We start from the raw sequence: 25744 nt of genomic DNA, 5'->3' as shown, positions 1-25744 counted from the left end.
AACCATGATACACGGCCAAGAAAAGTCACTAGGCAGTGACCCCAGGGCTGGGGGTATAGCTCAGTGGTAGGCACTTGCCTAATACCTCAAGGTCCAGAGCTCTATCTTAGAAAGGGAGAGAGGGATGACACCCAAGTTGCCTAGATGCTTAACTGGCAAGGACTTGAAAGTAGCTCTTACAGTATGCTTAAGAACTTAAGGACCAGATGGCTACAGTGTCTAAAGAAGCTTAGTTATGAAATGGGACTTTGCTGTGTTTTGGGTTTTGAGACAGAACCTCACATAGCCCAAGGTAGCCTCCATCTTCTGAGTGCTAGGCTAACAAGAGTGTGCCACAGCACCCAGCTGTATTTACAAATGGGATCTCTATTTCAAGGACATGAAGTAAAACACAGGAAATAAAAATCTAATAGTGTTTCACTCAACATTGGCTGGAGTGTGCTAGATAATACTTAAGATAAGATTGTCAGGAAGACTGAAAATAAACTTGACAGTTTTTATAAGCATAACTGTCTACACAGAAAATCCTAAGAATCCTATAAAAACATATTACAACTACTACTGAAACTATAAAACTATGATGAAAGGAACTGAGACACAAAACTACAGGGAGAGCCAGAGCACATGTCTTTAGTCCCAGCACTCTCGGGAGGGAGACAGATCTCATTAAGTTCAAGGCCAGCCTGGTCTACATAGTGAGTCCTTGGCAAGTCAGGCTACAGAGTGAGATTATCTTAAAAAAAATAGTCAGGGCTGGAGAGCTGGCTGAGTGGTTAACAGCACTGGCTGCTCTTCCAGAGGACCCAGGTTCAATTCCCAGCACCAACATGGCAGCTCACAACTGACTGTAACTCCAGTTCTAGGGGATCAGACACTCTCTCACAGACACACATGCAGGCAAAACACCAACGCACATAAAATAAAAATAAGTAATTAAAAAAATCATGGAAATAATTTACACTTGTGAATTGGAAGATTTAACATTGACATAAATGAAGATGCTAACACTGACTACAGGTTCAATTCTTATTATCAAATCCTAATGTCTTTTTTTCTAAACAAAATTTTAAGGGACGCTAAGTAGCCAACAAACCTCTAAAAACTGCAAAGCTAAAGTGTTGGGATGTAGATCAGTTGGTAGAATGCTTACCTAGCTATACATGAAGTCCTAGTTTCAATCCCCAGCACCACATAAAACTGACCATGGTAGTGCATGCCTGTAATCCCAGCACTCCTGAGGTGGAGGGGAGGATCAGGCTACTGAAGGAGGTAGAAGCCAGGCTCAGCTGGAGACGTTGTATCAAAACCAAACTAGCTAGAAGGATCCATACCTGACTTCAAAACTTACTACAAAGCTACAATAATCAAAACAGTGTGGTGCTATTATATAATCATAGACATACAGACCAGAAGAATAAAAAGCCCCGGATGAAATCCTTTACAATGTGGTCCAATAATAGTTGACAAAGGTCAGAAATCATTTTATGGGGAAATGATAGTCTTTCCAAAAGTATTATTGGTAAACTGAATATTTCATGCTAAGGAAAGAACTTCTTAGCACCATATAGAAAAATTACTTCAAGGGGCTGGTAAGATGGCTTAGCAGGGATAGCCACTTGCTGGGGAAGCCTGGCAACCTCAGTTCAATCTCTGAAACCTCTGTGAACATGGAAGAAGAGAATTAGCTCTACAACTTTCTCACATATGCCATGGTATGTGCCTCCTCATGATGAACATGAATGCACTCACACACAAAAAATGTACAAAAGAAAGAAAACTAACTCAAAATGTATCAAAGTCCTAACTGTGAGATGTATGACTATTAAGGCTGAGGTGCAAACAATACAAAAGCTTCACATTATTTTTGGCATTGGCTGCTTAGATATGACACAGCAACAAAAGGGAAAATAAAGTACTGAACTGATCAAAACTGTATTTTATGCCTCCAGAAAGACTATCAATAAATAGTCAACCCACATGTCTTGGTCTCCTTTCTGTTGAGGTGATAAACAACGCAAGGGAAGAAAGGGCTTGTTCTGTGGCTGGCTACTGCAGGAAGGTGAAGGCAGGCAGAACTCAGGAGGAGCTAAGTCATCACATCCAGTCAAGAGCGGAGTTAGAACACACGCCTGCATCCTTGCTTGTTCATGCTCAGCTAACTTTCCTAATTATACAATCCAGAATGCCAGGCCAGGGAACGCCAAGGCCCGCAGTGGGCTGGGTCTTCCCACGTCAATTAACACACCCGTCCACATGCCAACCTGACCTAGGTAATTCCTAATTGAGACACTCTTCCCAGATGACTCTAGGTTATGTCAAATATAAGTAACCAGCACACCATAAAAGGGGAGAAAATTTTTGCAAATGCTTCTCAGGTAAGGGATTGATATTCAGAATGTAAAGAGAGCTTCTAAGACTCAACAACCACACCATAAACCTGAACCACTCAAAAAAAAAAAAAAATGGACCGAGGACCTGAAATGGCATAATCCCAATGAACCTAAGGTGGCCATCATCCTGTGAAAAGATGCCTGGTGGGTTGTAGAGATGGCTCTGGTTAAGAGCGACTGGTTCCTTGCTCTTGCAGAGGACCTGAATTCAGTTCTCATCCATTCCCATCACCCACATCGGGTGACTCACAACTGCTTGGAGCTACAGCTCTGAGGGTACCTGCACTCACATGCACATATGCAGACACAGACACACAATAAAAAATAAAAATAAATTTTTAATGATGGTTGGGTGTCAGAGTGCATGACTGTGATCCCAGCACTGGAGGGCCAACCAAACACAGGTGGATCTCTGTAAGTTCTAGGCCATCTTGGTCTACATAAGGAGTACCAAGCAAATCAGGGTTACAGAATTGAGACCCTAAAATTAATTAATTAACTAACTAATTAATTAAAATAAGCAGGGGCCGGGTGGTGGTGGCACACACCTTTAATCCCAGCACTTGGGAGGCAGAGCCAGGTGGATCTCTGTGAGTTCGAGGCCAGCCTGGTCTACAGAGCGAGATTCAGGACAGCCACCAAACTACACAGAGAAACCCTGTCTTGAAAAAAACAAAAGATTTAAAAAAAAAAAAAGAGCCAGTAAAAGCTGATCCAGTAAAAGGTACTTGCCAACAGGCTTGACTTCAGGTCAACCTTCAGGTCAGCTGTCCTTTGACATGTAGACATGTGCACCCCGGCACATGCATTCTCACACAGGTAACACAAATGTTAGGTTAAGTGACTGTACCAAGGTCACAAGGGCAAATTTTACATAATAAATTCAATTGTAACAGATCAGTTCACCAATGAATATTTAATTTTTGGGAGGTGGTATGTGTGAACTAAGTTCTCAGGATGTAGCCCAGGCTGGCCCGGAACTCACTGTGATTTTTTTCCTTCATGCTCCACTGAGAACCCAGTTCCTAATACTGGATAGTTGAATGCTATTAGCCTTTGCCATCACATCTGCAACCTACATTACCAGGGTGTGCAACTGTGTCCCTGGCTTATCCCAAAGCGAGCCTCGGGCAGCTGGGCTTCAGGGACCCCAAGATGGCAGCCGCACGTGGGGAAGCGAGCGCCTCGAGGAAGGTGGCCGGTGCGCCTCACCTTTAGCACCAGGACCTCCAGCATCCCGCCGACGCCTCCTCGTCCTTCTCGTGCAGAGTCCCTTACACCACACAGCTCTCTGAGTGTCACAGCTCGCGTCCCTCACCACCGACACTGAGGACGCTGCAGCCTGGCCTCGGGCACTGGGGACCTCGCAAGCCCCGCACACGCACCTTCAACGGCCCGCGCTGTTCACCCTGCGCCTGCGCACAGGCCTCGCGAGGGCTAGAAAGCACCTGCGCGCCAACGGCCTGGCTGCGTACAGCGCCACCCTGAGGCGTGGCGGTGAACTACAAGGTTAGAAAGGACACAGTCCCTCTCCTCCAATGCACAGCCTTACTCCCCCCCACCCCGAGGATGGAGTGGCTGCATGCAAGCCAAGGCTTTAGCAGTATTGCCTACCACTACCTTTGGACCAGCTTCCATCCTCCATCACACTGCTTCTGTTGGATCTCTCTCATATCAATACCTGACTGGCTTGCAGCCATGGTACCGTTTTCTAATCAGCCACTCAGGTCTTTCGGCTTCCTGGCATCATTTCCACCTGACCACATTCCAGACAAGGCCCCACCTCCTGAGCCAGGTTCTGCCCACACCTGTATTTCATTGTTGTGTTAGCGCGGGGCTTCTTTAAACTCCCCATTTTCTCATCTCGTATTGGGGGATAGCGTTTCTGAGTTAGATGTGATCGATCACACGGTGAAACGAAGGACACTCAGAAGCACAGGGAAGGTTAGCTGTCAGTGCTCTCGGGCATCTCCAAAAAACAAAAGTAAGTGGAAAAATAGTCCATTAAAATTAAAGGAACCACGACTCTGAAGAGGTGATAGACCTAAATGGTTTTACAAAAGAATTCTTTGATGGTTGAATTCTGAAAAAACAAAAATTGCTTCAGTTTGTATTCAATTGTATTCATCTTCTGGTAAAGTACTCAAGATGGCAAAGAGACTTAGCTTCAAGAAAGTGTGGAAATTGGAGGAGAGGGGGTCATGTGTTTGGGAAACAATGTGCACATAGCATCCAGTTTTCAGAGCAAGCTTGAGGAACTGGAGGTGATGGTGCACGACCTCTTTAATCCCAGCCCTCAGGAGGCAGAGGCAGGCAGATCTCCGTGCGTTTGAGGCCAGCCTGATCTACAAAGCAATTTCCAGGACAGCCAGAGCTACACAGAAAAACCCTGTCTCAAAAACAAACAAACAAAAAAAAGTAAGTTGGTGCTGAGGAGATAATTCAATGGATAAAGCGCTTGTTGCCACATACATATGAGGACCTGAGTTCAATCCCTAGATTCCATTTTTAAAAACCCAAGTGTGATGGTACAATCCCAGTACCACAGAGGAAGAAATAGGCAGATCCCTGAGGCTTGATGACCAGCAAGCCTGGAGGGTGAAGAAACAAAAGAAAAAGAAAAAGTTGTAAGCATCAGGAGGTTGAAGAAACAAAAGGAAAAGAAAAAACCGGAACTAGGTAGATGGTTCAGTGAGTGAGAGAACTTACTGTGCAAACATGAGGACCTGAATTCAAATCCCCATCACTCATGTAAAAAGGTAGGCATGGCTCTGTATGCCTATAATCCCAGAATTGAGGGAAAGACACCGTAGTTCCCAGGAGCCTGCTGGCCTGGCCAGCCAAGCTACTCAAAATGGCGACTTTCAGATTCAGTGAGAGACACTGTTGATGGTACGTACGTACGTACTACAATAGAGAGGGTATGGTGGCTTCCTTGTGTTCACTTGTGTGTGTGTACATTGCACATGTGCACACACATGTACAAAACCAAGGTGGATCACTGTTGACACATGAGGTTTTCCTCTGTCATCCATAGGTACAGGCACACAGGAACAGATACACACATGAAATAGGCCTGAAGCCATGGTAGTTTATGACTAATCCCAGCAGTAGAGGAATGAGGCAAGATTTCAAGTTTGAGGTCAGCCTGGACTACAACAAGAAGAACTCGTCACACACACACACACACACACACACACACACACACACATACACGTGGTTTGCTGTGGTTGATTTCACAAGGACCCACAAATATGCATTTAAAGGCTCTGGAAAGTGGGGGCAAATCAAACGGCAAATTCTCTCGGTTATAGTGCAGAACACTTACTTTCTCCTTTGACTGGGCCCATGCTATGGGATTGTGTTCTACAATTTTTTTTTCACATGGCTTACGCAAACTAGAATTATGTGTACATGACCCTGAACGGTCAAGACAACTGCAAGTTGGCTGTGAAGACACAACTCCTGTAATCCTAGCATTCCAGAGGCCGAGGCAGGAAGAGAACAGATCCAAGGCTAACCTGCATTACGTAGGCAGTTCTAGACCAGCTAGGGCAAGTTTGTGAAACCCTGTCTCAAAACAACAGCAGCAACAATAATAACAATTTCTCTTTGTATTTTTGAGACAGGGTCTCACTACATAGCTCTGGTCGGCCTCGAACTCACAGAGACTCACCTGCCTCTGCCTCCCTCCGGAGTGCTAGGATTAAAGGTGTGTGCCACCACACCTGGGATAATAATACAAAATTAAAAAGTATCATAAAGGGAGCTGACCCTGGGGGTCCAGTCACTAGTTCCCCTGTACTTGTTTCCCTGTCTGCATCATACCACCCACGGGTATATTTCTGTTCTGTGTAGCACTGACATTTATGAAACTATCAACTCTTTCCTCTCATATTCTCCCCTATCCCTTAACATAGACACTTTATGAAAATGCAATCTAGAATCTTCATGAGTTTTACTTGAAAAAAATCTGAGTTTTTTTTTAAACAGGCTGATATTTGAGTTCTTTTAAATATTTGTGATGTTTCTAGCCATAAATAATTATTCAGACTTACTGCTTATATTTCATTAATTTCTATACTCATCATCAGAGTTTCTACTACACACTTCTATTTCAAGACTTTATATGGGTTTGATAGATGGTTCAGTGATTAAGAATGCTTACCACTCTTTTAGAAGACCCAAGTTAGGATCCCAATACCCACATCAGATTGCTCACAAACACCTGTAACTATAATGCTAAGGGATCAAGTGTCCCCTTCTGGGGACCCGCACACGCACAGACACATAAAAATAGAAATGTCTTATTAAGAGAATTTTTATTGATTAATCCTTCAGTTATCTATGTAATTTCTATCCATGACTTTTTTTCAGAGATAGGGAATCTTCAGAGTCCACATACAAATGATTATTTCTATAGCTTTTACATGAAACTGATACAAAATTATTAAGTATATGCACTCTCCCCCCATCAGAATTTTACATATCTCATCCAGCTATCCCATTACTGATTTTGGACATTTGTAACTTACTTCTTTTTGTTCCTTAAAATCAGGTTATTCTATTTATGCATTACTTATTATTAGGGAAAGGTCTCACCTCTATCCCAGTCTGGCTTTGTGTAGACCAAGGTAGCCTTAAGCTAGCGTCAAACTCAGCATCCTTCCTAACTAAGCCTTTCAGGTTCTGAAATTATAGGTATAATTGTATAATCACCATATAATCACCTGGCTCATTGTGTGTGTGTGTGTGTGTGTGTGTGTGTGTGTGTGTGTGTATGTGTCTGTGTGAATGTGTCTGTGTGTGTGCACACGCGTGTATGTGTAGGTGCATGTAGCAGCCAGAGGTTGACATTGGGCTGTCTTCCTCCGCTCGCTTTCCACCTTTTTTCCCCCACATCTTTTGTTACTTGACCATTTTATCCACATCTGATCTAGTTTTCTTTCCATCGCTGTAATAATCAACATGACCAATAGCAACTCGGGGGACAGAAGGGCTTATTTGGCTCCCAGGTTTCAGTCCATCACTGAAGGAAATCAAGGCAGGAACACAACTCAGGAATGGAAGCAGAGACCATGGAGGAGCACACCTTAGTGGCTTGCTTCCCCTGGCTGCTCACCTAGTTTCTTGTATAGCTCCAGGGAGCACTGCCGACAGTTGGCTGAGCCCTCATCCACCAACAATCAAGAGAGGCCCTCCAACATGCCTATAGGCCAATATGATGGAGGCAATTCCTTAGCTAAGTTTCCCAGGCCTGTCAAGTTGACAACCAAGATTTGCCACCACAACATATACAGTGAATTTTAGTCATCTGAGCCCCTACTCCCCTCCCATCCCCTTCTTCTCCCACTGAAACCCCTCTCCCCAACAGGCCCCCTCCCACTTGCCTGTTTTTTTGTCTGTGAACCACTGACTTAATTACTTGCATGAGAGTGGGTGGGAGGCTATTACTGGAGCATGTTGTACCCCATCACCCAGCAACCATTGACTGCCAATATTCCCTCAGGGAGGCCCCCTCCCCATCCATGATGAGATGCTGACAACCCCAATCTTGTGAAGATAACCACAGCTGCAATGAGTTCAATACGATGGCATCATTTTGCTGCACATCTCCCCATCATTGGCTCTTGCGTTCTTTCTGCCCCCTCTTCCTCGATGTTCGAGCCTTGGAGAGGCAATATAAATGTCCCATTTAGGGCCAAGCTCTCCGTCGTCATCTCTTTTTCTCTGCACGTTGGCCAGTTGTGGGTCTCTGCAATAAGAGGTTTCTCTGATGAAGGCTGGAGACTATGTTAATCTCAAATGTTGAGGTCGAGCTGGGATAACCCACCTTACTTTAGGACAGGAGCTCTCATTGAACCTAGTAGTCACTGCCTTGGCTACATCAGCTGGTATTGAACCGGTCCCCATGATCTGCCTGTGTCCACCTCCCAGCACAGGAGACCAACATGTCCAACTTTTGCAGGGGTACTAGGGATAAGAACTCAGGACCCCGTGGCTGTACAGTAAGCACTTTACAGTAAGCACTGAACCATCTTCCCAATCCCTACCTATGAGTTTATCAACACATAGATCTATGGTACCAGGCTGGGCCTGATGGTAAAGCACTGTAATTTCAGCTCTTAAAGAGGCTGGGGCAGGAAGATCACCATTGTGAGGTCTGCCTGGGCTACAGAGTGAGTTCAAGTCCAGCCCAAACAATTTTATGAGCCCTGTCCTGGAATGAAAACTGTCTGGGAAGCTGATTCAATGCCACAAGCATGATGATTTGAGTTTGGATCCCCAGCATGTGTAAAGAGCTGGATATGGTGGCCAGTGCCTGTAATCCCAGTGCTGGGGAGTGGAGACAGGCAGATCTCTGGAGCTTGCGGATCGGCTTGTCTAGGTGAGCCATACTGGGTCCATGAGAAACTCTGTCTCAAATGGTAAAGTGGGGAATAATTGAGAAAGATACCTAACATCAACCTCTGGGCTCTATACATCAGCAGACACGTGTACACACACACACACACACACACACACACACACACACACACAGAGCGACATGTGTATACACACACATACCAGGAGACATGTGTACACACATACACATCAACAGACGTGTATACACACACATCGGGAGACACATGTACACATACGCACATACATCAGCAGACACATGTATGTAAGGATTATGTCCTTACTATGTCAACAGCCTGCGACGGCGTCCCAGCCTAAAAAGCAGGTATGCCCTCTCTGTGCTCCCTCTTTCCTTATTCTCAACCCCCACCCCACCCCCATATTCCCTCTGTCCTCCACGCAGTCTCCCTCTTTCTCTCTCCCTCTCTCTCCTAATAAAGCTCTAGAAAGGTAACCATGGCTCGTGAGTCTTCTGCCACCGCAGCATCCAGCGCTCTCTTCTGTCGGCATGCGGTGCCAGCCACGAGTGCCACCGCTTAACCAACAATGTACCCACACACGAATTTTTTGTTGTTGTTGGGCCTGGTGGTGCATTCCTTTAGTGAGTTTGAGGCCAGCACGGTCTACATAGTAAGTTCAAGACCAACCAGGGCTACAAAATGAGACCATTTCTCAAAAAATTGTATAAAGAAAAAGTAAAAAGGGGCTGGTGATATAGCTCAGTGGTAGGGCACCTCCCTAGAATCCACCAGGGCGAGGCTAAGAGAGATCAATGAGACCCAGCTTGGTGTGGCACTAACAAGAGCTACTGGGGTCCAGCCCCTACAGCCCTTTCCCAGGGTCCATGGAAGAATCAGCTGAGGATCTAAATTTGGGGCTATCGAAAGAATCTAAGCACACTGAGTCTAAGAATCTAAGTCCACTTTATTCTTCTAAGTCAAATCTCTCCACACAGCTTCTTTTCTGTTCTCACACTTAGCTCTTCTCTGTCCCTTCTTCCACTTTCTCTCATTGTTCTTAGTTCTCCCCCAGTCTCTGAAGTTTCCAGTTCATATACACATACAATCGGCAATTCTCTGGCCAAAGCAAGGTCACAAGTCTTGAATTCTTTCCAGGTCATAAAGGCAGATAAGAGTTTACCTCAGGCAGTGACTGTCAGGCTTTCTTTTACAACCCAAAAGGGTATGACTAATGGGAGTTCTCTGGTAGGGTCAGTTAAGGGCTAAAAATCAATTAGGGGATTCTAAATAGGTTAGGAGTCTATATGTCAGTATAAGTCACTAGTAAAGTAAAACTCTGTTTTTCCTTGGTACCATTTCTGTCTCAGCTTATCTCAGCTGTGCTGCTTTCCTGTAGGGCAGGGGAAGTTTACTCGGTTGCTAGGCAACCTGCATCACACCGTGTATTTGGTTCCATAAAGGCACTTTCTTCTGAGTTAATAGCTAAAGGGGGATCTTTAGAACTAGGGATAATACCTGGGCTGAGATAAAAGAGGGAAGATTGAAGCTTAATTTGCATAATAAACGGAGCTTGGCACCTATCATCGCCTGGTCTTGTCAGTAGTCTCCTTGGGTCAGGAGGAATAATTATCTTTTCTCAGGGCTACTATCCAAGTTCTCTTCCTAGCCAGGGTGGAAACTCGCTGCATGCATCTGTTTCTCAAGTTCCTCGCTGACAGAATGATGCCATTCCCGAGGTCCCTCCCAGCAGTAATGCTCTGCGAGAATGAACTGTTACACCTAGCCCATTATATGCCATAAGGAAGGAGAGAAACACTTATGGGTTCCAAAGATCTTAATAATTCACCACCTCAGCAGGTCCCTGATTGATCAGAGCTGCAGGACAAGGACTTGGGAGCCTCATTTCTCCTGACAGCCCTGAGCAGGGGCAGAAGTGGGGTTTATAAGCATAAAATCCACAAACATTTGTTGCCAAATCAGTTATAATTTTCACCGATCAGGATTTAGAGATTAGGGGCTTCCTTGGGTGTTCCATCATTGTCAACAAGGCAAGACTTTCAGTCCAACCAATCAGATTCAGTTGTTCCTTCTGTGGTTAGGATCAACCACGATGTTTCTAAAGAACTCAAGATGAGTAATGGCTATTGCTATGGTTTAGGGAGGAGGTTGGTCAGCCATTGGAAAGTTCTCAGCCTGCCCTAGGGCTTGGGAACCTGAACTTTATTTCACCCTACAAGTAAAATGGAGTCTGAAGTCGAAAGGGCAGCATTCAGGCCAAGGTGCTGCTGCCTGCTCCCTTCATGAACACTATGCTCAAGGTCAACAATCATTAAGAATGTTTGTAGATTGAGAAGCCACAGAGAATATTATTATCTATGGATCTCAAATTTACATATTGGGACCATTTACTTAAAAAAATAGATTTTGGGCCAGAGAAATGGTTCAGCAGTGCTTCCACGGGACCTGAATTCAGTTCCCAGCACCCACATGGAGTGGCTCACAACCTCCAAAAACTCCAGCAGGGGATCCAACACCCTCTTCTGGGTCTGTGGGGAACTCCACTCACATGCACATATACCAATAGGGACAGGTATGCATAAACAGAGTTAAAACGGCCAGACTGATCTACAGAGTGAGTTCCTGGACAGCCAGGGCTACACAGTAAAACCTTGTCTTGAAAAAAACAAATAAATAAAAAAAATAAAGTTACAACCCTGCACATGGTAGGCAAGTGCCTGCCTCAGCCTTCTTTTAAATTTTTGAGGCAGGGTCACAAGGTTGTCAAAGTTGGTCTTGAACTTACTTTGTAACCTAGGCAGACCTTGAACTTTTGATTCTCCTGTCACAGCCTTCCGAGTAGCTAGGATCAGAGATCTGTACCACCAAGCCCGATTAGATTTCACTCCAGGTCTGGTAACTTAATTCCTGTACACTGGAGGCTATCTCCTGTACCTATGCTGTCTCTCCACTAGGTGACAGTATAATCCTCTCCTCAGTTGCAACAACCGAAAACATTTCCAGACAGCTTGAACAAGCTAAGAACCGCTGCCCTCTCTTATTCCTCTAGTGGGGATTAAGTCACACACAGGAAGGGCTGGAGAGATGGTTTAGCCATTAAGAGTATTAAAGAGGACTTGGGTTTGGCTGCCTGCATCAGTAACTCCAGTTCCAGGGGATCCACTACTCTCTTCTGGCCTCCATGTGGTGCACATAAGCTCATGCAGACAGGCAGACAGACAGACAGACACACACACACACACAGACACAGACACACACACACACATCCTTAGGAATATGCATGGCTTTACTTATTATTGACTTTATTGTGTTAGCAGGTAAATCAAGACATTCCGTGAAAAGTGAAATCCACTACAAAACATAATACGAAGATCTACAAACAGAATTAGTGTCCTGCCAGGTGTGGTGGTGTACACCTTTGATCGGAACGCTCAGAAGGCAAAAGTAGGCATATCTGTTGTCAGTTTGAAGCCATGGGGTCTACAGTGGGTTCCAGGACTGCCAGAGCTGTGCAGAGACCCTGTCTTAAACAAAGCAAACAAAACAAATTGTGCCTTAACTATCATTTCTCACCGTTAGTCAACAGATTGTCTTTAACAAAGTCAAAAGAAATCACCCACATTAAACACATTAAACCCCTGTGAATTTAACATTCTCGTTCTAACCTTTTTACATTCATTTACTATTTCCTATGTGCACAAAGGTTGATGAGTTTTCTGGTGTGTGTCTGTGTACGCATGTGAGGGCACACATGCCATGGCACATGTGTGGAGGTAGGGGACAACTCTGAAAAGCAGGCCCTCTCTTCACACCTTTACATGGGATCTGGGGATCAAAATCAGGTCACCGGGCACGTGCGCTCATGCCTTTACCTGCTGAGCCATCTCATCAGCCTGCTCTTGTCTGGTTCCTAAGTCTTTAAAATGTGGGAAGCATGCGATCAGCAAGACGGCTTGGCAAGTAAGAGTATGCCAAACGAAGCTGGTGGCCTGAGCTCCACAGACCAGCCCCACATGCAGCAGGAAAGAACAGACTCCTGTAACTTGTTCTCTCCCCTCCACACTGCTCAGGGCATGCACTCATGTGTGCGAGCACGTAAAAAAAGCGTAATAAGAAATAAAATGTAGACGTCAAAAAGAATGCTATTTGGTTTTAAACCAAATATTGTGTTTCCCCCACTTTGGTTTGAGACAGGGTTTCTCTGTGTAGCCCTGGCTGCCCTGGAACTCACTCTGTAGACCAGGCTGGCCTTGAACTCAGAGATCCACCTGCTTCCACTTCTCGAGTGCTGGGATTAAAGGTGTGAGCCATGTATGTTAATTATCAAGCTAGATACCTGGCAAGAACATGGCATCACCCTTGAAGGATGCCTCAGTCACTGTTTATTTGCTATGATCAAATGCCTCACAGAGACAACGTAGAGTTGGGGTTTAGTTCAGCCAGTTTCACGGTGCTGAAGACAATGTGGCATTCGCAGAGGTGGAAACCTGAGGCAGCCTGCTCAGATCTCCTCAGATCAGAAAACAGAATCCTGCTGGAACAGAGGTGGGACTCAATCCCTCAAGACCCACCCACGCCAGCAACCCACTTTTTCTAGTTAGAGCCTGCCCCTCAGTTGTCACAACCTGCCAAAACAGTGCTACCAGCTAGGGACCACGTGGAGGAAATGCCACATTCGAACTTAATACCATCTAATCAGGTACCCCTGAATTAATTCCTGCTGAAAGTCGAAGAGATCCGGGGCTCAGTCTCCACCGCACATCAGGAAACCCGCTAACACGTGGGGCAGTTCGAGGATGGCGGGAGGACCCCTTTTTAAATGTTCAAGCTAATAAAACACAGAAGAGACAACCATTGTGAAGCCATTTATCCAGTAACCAGGTTCTTAACACTTCATACATTGTACCCTCATGGCTTGTGCAGTCTGAAGACAGGAAGCAAACGCACACAACACAGGACACATGTCAGTGCACAACTTTACAGACACAGTCCTTGTATTTCAGACACGTTCAGTCGATCCCCACAAGTGGAGCACCTCACAAGTGGGCAGGCAGGCTCTTATTCAATACGTAGTTCTTAGGGTACACGAGCTTATCCTTGGACAGCAGAGACACATAGATTTCATAGAGGTGGAGACTGTGGATCACCATTCGGTTAACTACTTTGCCTTCCTTCATGAGTTCTTCAGTCTTTTTGTCAGTAGACATTGGTTTTTCTAAGAAATCTGAGTCTTTCACATACAGCTCATCTCCTGAAAAATAGTAAAAATTTGTTTCTACAAAGCATTGTTTTATAAATCACCCCAATATACTGACATAAATCAGTATTTTTTGCTATATATTTCTTGTTGAAGCTGAGTTGGTGTTTTTCTTGTTGCTACTTTTAATTTATTTTTAAATTTACTTTTATTAAATATTAAATAATATTTAATTTACTATTAATCCACGGTATGCGTAAGCACGTGTGTGTACTGCCTGACGTGGGTACTGGGAACCAAACCCAGATCCTCCGAGAGAGCAGCAGTACGGCCTCCAACCACTCAGACACTTTCTCATCCTGTTTCAAGTTTTGATTACATTTGAGAGAGGAGGGGAAGGGAGAGGTGTGTGTGTGTGTACACAGGCAGAGGTCAGGGACCAGCCTGCCAGAGTTAGGTCTCTCCTTCCACCAAGTGTGTGTGTGTGTGTGTGTGTGTGTGTGTGTGTGTGTGTGTGTGTATGTGTGTATGTGTGTGTGTGTGTGTGTGTGTGTGTGTGTGTGTGTGTGTGTACAGGCAGAGGTCAGGGACCAGCCTGCTAGAGTTAGGTCTCTCCCTCCACCAAGTGTGTGTGTGCATTTGTGTGTGTGTGTGTATTTGTGTGTGTGTGTGTGTGTGTGTGTGTGTGTGTGTACACACAGGCAGAGGTCAGAGACCAGCCTGCTAGAGTTAGGTCTCTCCCTCCACCAAGTGTGTGTGCGTGACTACAGAGGTGATTACTCATGGAGGCCAGAGGACAACCTCAGGTGTTGTTCCTCCAGAACATTCCACCTTTTGTTCCAGACAGGGTTTCTTATGGCCTGGGTTGTCTCAATTAGGCCAGGCTAGCTGGCCCATGAACTTCCAAGGCTCTGCCTGTCTCTGCCTCCCACTCTGCCATCACAGTGCTGGGATTACAGGAGCCTGGCACCACCGTGCCTGCCCCATGCCTGGCTCTTTGCCCCAGTTCAGGAGACCCAAACTCAGGCCCTCACACTTGCAAGGCCAACGCTCTACTGACTTAGCCAGCTCTCTAGCCCTCTTGGTTGGATTTTAATATCCCTACTTATGCCTATCCCAAGATAAGCATTTTCTTTGGGCACATCATAATGGATGACTACAGTGCTTCTGTTGTGAACTATAATTATTTTATCATCTATTTCAGCAGCACTGGGAATTAAAACTGAGGTCTTGATGCAATCTAGGCAAGTGCTCCACCAAGTCACATGCCCAGCCAAACACTGTAAGTCTTGGATTACCTTATGCTCTCTTTAGCCTATTAAATATTAACATTAATGTTGGCCTTAATAACAACACTTTTGATGTTTCGATATGGGTTGGTCTGATAATCTTAAGGTGAATACTAACCAGAGCACTGGTACTTCCCCAACTCACCTGGGAGAAGATAGATGGAGCCATCAGCAGTTAAAAGTATTATTGGCAGCCATTTCTCAGTTATTTCTAAAGGGTGATCTGAAGAAAATCTGTACAGAGCGGAGAGAGAGTTGAAAGTTTCAAGTCTTCTCATTTCATAGAACTGTGGTGGTGCCAGCCAGATTTTTTTGGACAGGAAACACTCAGTTGCCTCTGATGGAGACAACCACTGTAGGAGACAAAGGAAGCAGCTTTGTGAGGTTTATTCCACCACCAGCCAGGTCCGAGGGTGCTAGATGGGTATATAAGATCTGCCTGATGTGAAAACTAACCCATCCAGGGGGCCTTGCTAGATCTCTCAGACAACATGAGAACATTCAGAGGCCTGGACAATGCCATGTCCCTTAACCAGGAGGTTGACCAAGAAAATTGCCTGAGTCTAGGAGATGAAATCCCGCCCGGGCAACACAGTGAGGTCTTGTCTCAGAAAGAAAGAATTGGTGGCTGGAGAGATGGCTCGGTGGTTAAAAGCAGTTGTGGCTTTTCCAGAGGACCAGAGTTGGGTTCCCAGAACCACATTGGGTAGCTTCATGACCACCCATAACTCAAGTTCTAGGCAATTCACCGCCTTCTTCTGGCCTCCATGGTCATCTGCATGCACGTTAAAGTATAAAAATAATTAATAACAATCAAATCATAGTTGTTAAGTAATAATATTTATCAAAAATATTAATAATTATTAAATGCTAGTTAAAATGCTGATAATTAGTAAAAATAATAAAAAAAATCCTTTCGGCCATGAGAGCTAAACTCACACACCACATAATAACTTGATAAAATCTATTTCCAAACACCAAAAACTGCCTGACTATAAGTAAGTAAATAAATAATGAAGTGAGACCTACCACTTGTCTAGGGCTTCTGCCTAAAGTCATTCCCAGACTACTGAACAGCAGGGGAACCTAAGCAGCATCTAGTTCTTATTGACTCGAGCAGACACAGATCAGAATTTGGGAGGAGGCTCACATTGGGTAGTATTGGGTGAGCCGTGTGCCTGAGAAGGTCTACACAGCACTGAACCCCGAAACTACTACATAATTACTTGTGCACAAAAAGGTAAAACCATATGATAGAGACGATGACTACTTCTAAGGAAAGAGCAAGACCTGGGAGGTTCCTGACTAAATTCTTCATGCTTACCTGGAGCCAAGACTTTTTCCCATTTTCTCCAGCAGTGTATTCCCAACACTGGGAAAGCCTTAATTAAACGTAACCAGCACTTGCGCACTCAAGTGACCAGAGAAGGGTCACATAATGGAACTGTAGCTAAATTAGCTCCTGAATATACTGTAGAGCCACCCCCAAACCATTTAAAACATACCTTAAAAGGACAGAGTCCATCTCTAATAACTGCCTGCCGGGAAAAGCGCAACACTATTTAAAAGAATAGAAGAAAACCCAGCAGTCGGCAACTTACGAACAATACTAACATGTAATTCAGGACATGTCAAATGCAGGGAAATGTGGTCTGTATCAACAACAACAACAAACCACACACACACACACACACACACACACACATGCACGCACAAGCATAAAATAATATCTTTTATTTTTTATTTAATTTAAAAAACAGACTGAAAGTTCTCAAGGACAATTGCACTACAGTTTAAGAGAGCAAAGGGCAGATGAGCTATAAAAATCTCAGCAGGTCCCAGCAGAAAGGAGCTGGGGTGGATAGAGAGATAGCCATGCTCTGAGTGGCCACTAGGTAGAAGGGGGTTGGGGAGTAGCTTGAGAGAAAAAGAATGAGAAAGCCCAGTGTCTGAGCAAGCACACCCAAGCTTTGGAATGTATTTTGTAGGTAGAATTTTCTGTCCCTCCAGCCAGCTCCCAAATAACCACATGGAGACTTATTAATTATGAAAGCTTGGCTGATAGCTTAGGCTTGTTTCCAACTAGCTCTTATAACTCAAATTGACCCATTTCTATTAATTTACTTTGCCTCATGGTTTTATGACCTTTACTCCATAGGCCCATGTTACTTTCCTGCTCCCTCCACCCTTCTTCTTCCCAGCATTCTCTGTGCCTGGAAATTCTGCCTAGCTATTGGCCATTCAGCTTTTTAATAAACCAGTCCGAGTGACAGATCTTCACAGTGTAAAAAAAGATTATTCCACAACAGTATTTCAAAGGAAAAGAGAGATGAAAAAGAAATTTCTGAGTAATTCCAGAGATGCAGGCATGCTCTGTAGTGCTACATCACGGGAACACTGTAAGCATTTGTACCCAGGGGCTCCTGGAGGGATTCTAGGTTGTGACAAGGTGACAATTGAAGCTATCACACTGCCTGACTCTTTTCTAGCTCCTGTTCTAAGCAGTCTAGTTAGTTCAAAGATGTAAACAAAAAGATCAACATAATAAGAGAAAAAGAAAAAATTAATTTCAGATTTATGCATGTGTTTTGCCAGCAAGTATGTCTGTGCACCACATACGTGCATACCCTCAGAGGCCAGAAGAGGGCGTCAAATGCTCTAGTGCAGGCAGCTGTGATGCTTCCAGAAATACTACTTAAGGCTGATATTTCAAAGGAAAAGTGTAAACTTAAAAAACAGCAATTGCGCGGGGCGTAGTGGAGCATGCCTTTAATCCCTGCACTCAAGAGGCAGAGGCAGGCAGATCTCTGAGTTCGAGGCCAGCCTGGTCTACAGGGTCAGTTCCAGGATACCCAGAAACTGTTTCAAAGAGAAACCCTGGCTCAAAACAAAACAAAACCAACACACACACACACACACACACACACACACACACACACACACACACACAAACACACACACACACACACCAACAATTGAATTTACACAAATGAAATACAGAAGGAAAAAGGTTGAAACAAGTGTATGCGCATCCATGTCCTACAGTAGAACAAGCAATCCATTGCAGTTACAAAAACAAACAAACAAACAAACAAAAAAAAAAAACAGACGAAGGGGAGCTAAGGAGATGGCTCAACTGAGATCTGTAGAGGAACCAACTTGCAGAAGGCCTGAGTTCCATTCCCATCACCCACTCAAGGTGGTTCCAACTCCAGGAGATCAGTGGGCACCTGCGCTCAAATGCATATACTCCTACTTGGACACACGATTTAAAATACGTCATTTTATTTCTTTTTTAAAAAAGAAATAAAAGTTTAAAACATTTGAATAAATGAAGAAGTTGCCGAAGCCTAACTGTGCCTGGTGCTAGTGAGGAGGAGGAGGAGGAGGAGGAGGAGGAGGAGGAGGAGGAGGAGGAGGAGGGAGGGAGGGAGGGAAAGAGGGAGGGGGGGGGAGAGAGAAATGAGACGAGGAGAAAAGAGTTAGAAACGGGAGGATGGGAGAGGAAAGACAGTAAAAGGAGAGAGAGGGAGAAGAGGAAGGTGGGAACAAAGAAGGGAGGGAGGGAGAGGGGAGAGGAAAGTTGACAGGACTAAAATCCTGTAATATGTTCCAGAAATCGAATGATAACGATTAGGGGATGAAGTGAATGAATCGTTGTTTAGTTTTCAGAACAGGCAACGGAAGCTCTGCCGTGTCCCCACGGGGTGAGAGCCTCCGGCAATGTCACGCCTTTGGTCTGCCCTAATGCCCAGCGCATCCCGCGGGGTACGCGGGCCCTACCTTGTAGCCCACCACCTCGGTCAGGTCGGGATGCACCGGCGGGGTCTCGCGCAGGCAGCACAGGAGGAAGGTGGTGTCGAAGCGGCGGGTGCCACGCCAGTACGGCGTGAGCCAGCCGCCCCAGTTGCTCAGAGCCCAGATGTCGGGCGTGCAGTCCAGGTGCTCGCACAGCTGCAGGAAGCAGCGCGGGTCACTGCGCACGCGCGAGCGCCAGTCGGCCAGGCCCGGCGGAGGCGACAGCGCCAGGCCGGGCCCTGGAGAAGCCGGCGCCGAGCCCCGCGGCCTCAGCAGCAGCACCCCAGCCTCCTCGAAGGTCTCGCGGATGGCGCAGATGCGCAGCGCTACGTCGTCAGGCAGCGCCCCGGCGTGCGCGTTGTCGTGGACGATCCCCGGGAAAGAGGGGTGCTGAGGCGGCGCCGGGCCTAGGCCGAAACGCGACGGTGTGTGCCGGGGCGCGAACAGTCGCAGCCAATCGGCCGAGCTGTCGGCAGCGTCCAGCGCACCGCCCGGGAAGACGTGCGCGCCTGGCATGAAGCGCTGGTTTGGGGCGCGCTCGAGAAGCAGCAGCCGGAAGTCGTCGGTGGCGGACTGAGGGGCGCCGGGACTCGGACGGTTCCAGCCCGCGGCCAGCACCACGGTGGCTGCCCGCCGCCAGGTGCTCCGGCCGGATCGCAACGGGGCGCTCATGGCCGGTGGCCTTCAGATCCCCCTTACGGCGTGGCCGGATCGTGGAGTGCTGTCCCGAAGCCGGATGAACTTGTGGGGTTGGGAAAGATCGGCCTTCAGGGCCCCAGGCGTCTGGTTGTGGGAGGAGCATGATCCCCGCGCCAGAGCACCACCCTAGAGTGCTCTGCGGCTCAGTTAGGTCATTCTCACCCGACCAGTGCTGCTGTAGTCACCTTCCAGCGACTGGGACACAGGTGATCCTCCTGGGAGTGTTGGAGCTGAGGGCAGGAGTGCTGAAGGGCGTGGAACAGAAACCACAATCTAGTTGTGTACCTTTCCCACTAAACTCAAGTGATTAGGACTTTGTCCCTACGCTGTTGCCTGTTGGGCGAGGGAAAAGGAGGAGGTTCTAGGAAATCTGAGATTTGCAAATTCACTGGAACCCTACTAATAAGAAATGAGTGGGAGGACTAGATGCCGAGTGAGGAATTTGTTGTTGTGTACTTTTGAATGTCTTTGGCGAGTCCTTGTTCTTAGAATAGTTTGTCTCCAGTTGTGAATGCTTGTATTGCCAGGGCGCCCGAGGAACTGGGCAAAGCATCTTAGTGTGATTAGTTAGTTGCCTTTTCGTGGGAGATGTTTAATCTAGCCTAGCAATGCTTTCCCTCTACTCCGACTTTTAATTGGCTGAAAGACTTGCACTTCTAAGAACAGCATGACTATTTTTTTTGGAAACAGCATGTTTCTGTCTCTCATTTTACAGCTCTTTCTCAGTCAACAACTCTTACAAATGCCATTCTAATTGATCACAGATTTATTAGTTTGGCGGGGAGGGGGGGGAGGCTGCTAGAGAGAGGGTTCAGCAGTTAAGTGCACATGCTGCTCTTGCAGAGGACCAAGTTCAGCTCCCAGCAGTGCAACTCCAGTTCCAAAGGATCTTCCGACCTTTTCTGACCTCTGTGGGCACTGCAACCACATAATGCAGGAACAGACAGGCAGACACCCACAAATAAATAAATAACTCTTTAAAAATATTTTACTCCTGCTGAGCATCTTGGAAACATTTACTTATTTAGGGACTAGCCTAGAATGGGTATACAGTCCAACTTGGTCTTGAACTCTCCCAAGTGCTAGGATAACATGTGACCTATTAGCCTGGCAGTGGTGGTTCTTACCTTTAATCCCAGCACTCGGGAGACAGAGGTAGGTGGATCTCTGTGAGTTCCAGACCCGCTTGCTCCATAGAGAGAGTTCTAGGACAGCCAAAGCTACACAAAGAAAAAATGTGACCCATCATGCCCGTCTACAATGGTGGTGTTGTTGTTGATGTTGATGTGGTTTTGTTTGCTTTTTTTTGTTTTGTTTTTCAAGACAGGGTTTTTCTGTGTAACATCCTGGCTGTCCTGGAACTCGCTTTGTAGACCAGGCTGGCCCCGAACTCACTGAGATCTTCTTGCTTCTGCCTCTCAAGTGCTCAGATTAAAGGCATGCACCACCACTGCCTGGCTTCTTTATTTGTTTTTCATCTTTTTGGTTTTAGGGTTTGAGTTTGAGAAAAAGTATCATTATATAGTCTTGGCTTTCATGTAACTCTGTAGACCGGGCTGGCCTTGAACTCACAGAGATCTGCCTGCCTCTGCCTCCCAAGGCTTGGAATTAAAGGTGTGTGCCACCATCATTATTTTAAAGTTGACTTTGTTGTTGTTGTTACCATCGTGTCTAAAGATGCAGTTGCTTGTATACTGACTGTACCTCCAGAAACAGAAAATGGGGCGTCAGGTTGAGAAGCACAGCTAGAGGAGGAAGGGAGAAAACCTGCCCTCACCTGCCACCTGCCATCCACTTTGGAGTCAACAGACTACCCACGTCTAAACTGCTGCTCTTGGCACTGAAGCAGGAGTTTGGATCTGAAATTCATTTCTAAATCTATCATAGATTCCAGATGACATGGGCACTTGGTATTCTTTTACATTTATTACTTATTTATATTTGCAAGCGCCACTGAGTGCGTGTGGAGCCCAGAGGACAGCTTGCAGGAGTGGGTTTGCTCCTTCCACAATACAGGTCCTGAGGTCATCAGGTCTGGCAGCAAGTGCCATCACCCTCTGAGCCATCTCATGAGCCCCCTGCATCTAAAGAAGAAAACAATCGTGGGGGTAGCAGGATGGCACCGGTGTCTGTGAAGGCCATACCGACGACTGCATAGCGACTCAGTTGGGTGGGCCTGGCCTAGAGGCTCAGAGACAGAACCCCATGAGAAGAGTGGTAGGATAGGAAAAGGGGTGGTTTAAAGTGCATTTCGGAAGTAGACTGCACATTGGTAGTTGATTGGCTCTGCAGAGCAAAGGAGAGGAGGAAGTTAAATTCTGATGTAAGAGACTGGGGTGACCTTTCTCCAAGTCCTATTATGTGTAAGACACTGAAAACTTTGTCAGTTGCCTTGTGTAATACTTGCCAAAGCCAATAAGGTAGAAAGTTATTGCTACAGGTGACTAACCTTTTACACAAGAGACTAAGTGTTTTAAGGAAGGACACAGTCACTAAAATGGCTCCATGGTTTGGGGGCTCTTAATGGTTATGTTTTCCCCAGATTCTGGTCATTCCAGAGCCGGTTGACCAAGCCCTGGAGTAGAGAGCAAAGTAGCAGAAGTGATGTTGATGTATTTGTTTTTGTAGTTCTCGGGTCACACCCACAACTTTGGCCATTCGAGGCACATGTTCCACCTCTAAACTGCATTACTAGCCTGTGTTTTTTTGGGACATTGTCTTGCCGTGTAGGTCAAGATGGCCTCAAGCACCTGATCATCCCATATCAGCCTTTGAAGTCATGGAATTGCAGGTGTACACCAGCACCATCAAGCTGGAGTGTGTGTGTGTGTGTGTGTGTGTGTGTGTGAATTGCACATAAGTGCATGTGCCTTCAGAGGCCAGAAGTGGGTTCTGGGGACTGAACTCAGGTCTTCTGTAAGAGCAACAAATACACTTGACCACCGAGCCATGTCTCCAGCGCAGAAACTGGATCTGAACCAATACAGAACCATCTCAGCCATCTCACTGCCATGCCTATTCTACCAGTAGCTTTTGTCATGGTGTAATACCACTTCTGCGAAACCAGAGATCAAGTCAATATCCTGGAATGTAGCCAAGAATCTGAACAGAAGCAAAGAATGGTCCCTGAACATCAAGAGAAATACAAATACAGATCTAATCTGCTGAGTTCAGAGGAAAAATTAACTATTCCAAAACCTGGTGGCTTAAAACAGTAAACAAGTGTGCCATGCATGGTGGTACATGCTTTAATCCCAGCACTTGAGAGACAGAATTGGGGAGGTCTCTGTGAGTTTAAAGGCCAGCCTGGTCTACAAAGTGAGTTCCAGGATAGCCAAGGCAGTTACAGAGAAGCCATGTCTTGAAAAAAATAAAAGAATAACAATGAAAAATAATAAGCATTGTTCTACCTTCTGTGGATAAGGAATGTGAGAACAGTTAGTTGAGTGCCTCTGACTGTCCTCGGTGAGAACAGCATTGCCATCCAGGGCCTGCCTGGGCTAGTGCACCCCATTCTTTGGTGATTCGCATGACTGCTGAGGCCTCAGTTCCTTCCCACATTCATCTTTCCATTTGGCTCGTTGGCTATATCAGGGATTTGTTGGCTCTGATGCCTTTAACAGCCTCAGAAGCCCCACTCATTGTTCCTCTGTACTGTCACACTGGTCAGTTCCAGTGACTGGCAGGAAAGATGGATACCCAGGGTCATCTTGGAAGCTGGCTACCACGGTGGATTAAAACCAACGAGGCTGTCTAGCTTTTTACTCAACAATGGGCATTAAACTGAGAGCTTCCCAAATGCTAGACAAGAATCCTTCCACCGCGTTAGAACTTCAGCCATAACCATCTAAAAGCAATAAGAAAACATTAAAGACTTCTGTAACACTTGGCTCAACATATAAGTACAATAATGTAGATGTTCAATCAACTTGGGTTTGTATATATGTAACTGTAACAAAAACCAAAAACAACCCTAGCAGTAAAGTCGACACAACAAACTAGAAAATCTGTTTGTCATGAAGTTTCGAGTTCATGAAAAGTAGAGGAAAAACCTGTGACTTCACGGGAGAACTCCAGAATAGGTAAGAAAAGACAGATCATCATGGTTTACTTAGGATCAGAAGCCTGGCAAGTGTTTAAATCTGTCTCCACACCTACCTGCATGCTCCCAGAGTGTCCTGCCCTGCTCTGCAGCGTGGTGGCTCACTGCCAGCCGCTCAAGGCCAAGCATTAAGTAAAGGCAGGAACTCCGTATGATCATTACTGTTAATTGTGTGCCAGTAGGTCACCAGGGTACAAGTGGCTTTGTTTACAACAGTTGCTCACTTCACAACTAAAATTACTTGATCCTTCATTCTGATCCATTGATCCTCCCCAACTACCTTCACAATAAAAAAACAAAAAGTTCCTATTTAATTTATCAGAACATTCGTAAAACTCTGAAAGAAAGGGGGAAAAATTCAATCCGGTTAAATTGCCGTTTCCCTAGGTCCATAAAGCCCTCTTTCAGTCCCGAGTTGAGCAAGCTCACACACATTTTTGTTATTCATTGTAGGGGTTCGTATAAATGCCATGACCAACAGAGTAGCAAATGCATGAGGCAAGAGGGAAATTCAGTTCAACATGGCTCAGTAGCTGGTGTTGGTTCAAACTTCGAGAGTCTTGACACTGGGCAGTTTATTTTAGGCATATTTAAGTACAATACAATTTGGAAAAAGGTTCCCTGGTGTAACAAAACCCCCTGTGCACAAGAAGGCATAATTACATCAGAACTCTTCTAAAAGTACTACCACTTAGGTTATTAACCATCTCCAGTTCTGGTTGGGGGAGCCCCTGGCCAAACAGATAGTGCAGAGGTCATCTAGACTGTTAGCTACCTCCTGTCCTGGTCCGGGAGCCTATAGATAGCACAGGGATTACCAGGGCTATTAGCCACCTCCACTCCTAGTCTTCTGGGTGGAAAACAGGTTATACATCTTTTCCCTTGAAAAGACAACCCTGCCTGTTTAACATTTCTGTTTTCCCTAGTACTATCTGGGAGGGCAAGATCTTTTTGCCCTGACAATTCATTATCCAGATTTTCAGTTAAGAGATTAGAGGAACGACATTGAGGCTTTATTTCAGTGGTAGAGGATTCACCTGCTTTCACCCTTGTAGAACAACAACCTGGGTGCAAGGGAGATGATACAAAGCTAAGAGATGCTCCCTGCCAAACCTGCGAGCCTGAGTGTGATTCCCAGAACCTACAAGGTAGAACACTGACATCTGCAATTTGTCCCCTGACCTTCACATGTGCACAGTGGCAGAAAATACAAATGAGAAATAATACACAAAAAACTAACCTGTGTTAAAGAGGGCATTAGGTTCCCTGGAATTAAACCCAGTTCCTCTGCATGAGCAGTCAGTCCTCTGAATCACCCAGCCATCTGTCCAGCCCACAAAATCTACTGCTTTAGCTGAAATTGCCCAGTGGGAGATCTTATTCTGTTTTGTAAAATGGAAACTGCCCTAAATCATGAATTACAAATAAAACCAATTAGATGTGTCTTAGTCATCGTTCTATTGCTGTGAAGAGACACCACGACTGCAGCAACTCTAACAAAAGAAAACATTTAATTGGGGACTCGCTTACACTTTCAGAAGGTCAGTCCATTATGATCATGGCAGGGAGCATGGTGGCATGCATGGCCCTGGAGCATTAACTGAGAGCTCCATCCTCATCTGCAGGCAGAGTGTGAGAGACTGGGTCTGGCATGGGTTTTGAAACTTCAAATCCTACCCCTAGAGGTCCTCTAACAAGACCACACCCCCTAATCCTCAAATAGTGCCACTCTCTGATGACTAAGCATTCAAATATATGAGCCTATAGGGGCTATTCTTATTCAAACCACCACAGTCTGTCACCTAATTTGTTAATAATTCTATCTCTGTATAATGACTTCCTGGAAATGGCAAAAACTGTACAGACTGATCAATGTTTGCCAGTGTCTG

At 45.6% G+C, this 25744-nt stretch overlaps 2 protein-coding genes across 4 annotated transcripts in view; both read right to left on the bottom strand.

Moving 5' to 3' along the window:
• Window positions 1-3809, bottom strand: part of Tdrd12 (tudor domain containing 12) — an 88385-nt gene extending 84576 nt beyond the window's left edge. For both annotated transcript variants that reach the window (XM_059274875.1, XM_059274868.1), the window contains exon 1: window positions 3603-3809. In XM_059274875.1, the coding sequence (XP_059130858.1) occupies window positions 3603-3626 (24 nt within the window). In that variant the 5' untranslated portion in view covers window positions 3627-3809. The remainder of the gene's footprint in view (window positions 1-3602) is intronic.
• Window positions 3810-13622: 9813 nt separating this feature from the next.
• Nudt19 (nudix hydrolase 19) lies at window positions 13623-20046 on the bottom strand. Of its 2 annotated transcripts, XM_059274848.1 has the most exons (4): window positions 19040-20046; window positions 16762-16794; window positions 15402-15609; window positions 13623-14021 (listed from the first exon to the last, which is right to left on the bottom strand). In XM_059274848.1, the coding sequence occupies exons 1-4, from the start codon at window positions 19724-19726 to the stop codon at window positions 13807-13809; spliced, it is 1143 nt and encodes a 380-aa protein (XP_059130831.1). In that variant the 5' UTR covers window positions 19727-20046; the 3' UTR covers window positions 13623-13806. The 2 variants fall into 2 exon arrangements, with proteins under 2 accessions (XP_059130831.1, XP_059130838.1); XM_059274855.1 differs by lacking the exon at window positions 16762-16794 and having other exon boundaries at window positions 19040-20043.
• Window positions 20047-25744: the final 5698 nt, after the last annotated feature.

This window comes from Peromyscus eremicus, chromosome 1 (genome assembly GCF_949786415.1).
Source record: "Peromyscus eremicus chromosome 1, PerEre_H2_v1, whole genome shotgun sequence".
Lineage (NCBI taxonomy): Eukaryota > Metazoa > Chordata > Mammalia > Rodentia > Cricetidae > Peromyscus > Peromyscus eremicus.
This window is presented reverse-complemented; position numbering and strand designations above follow the sequence as displayed.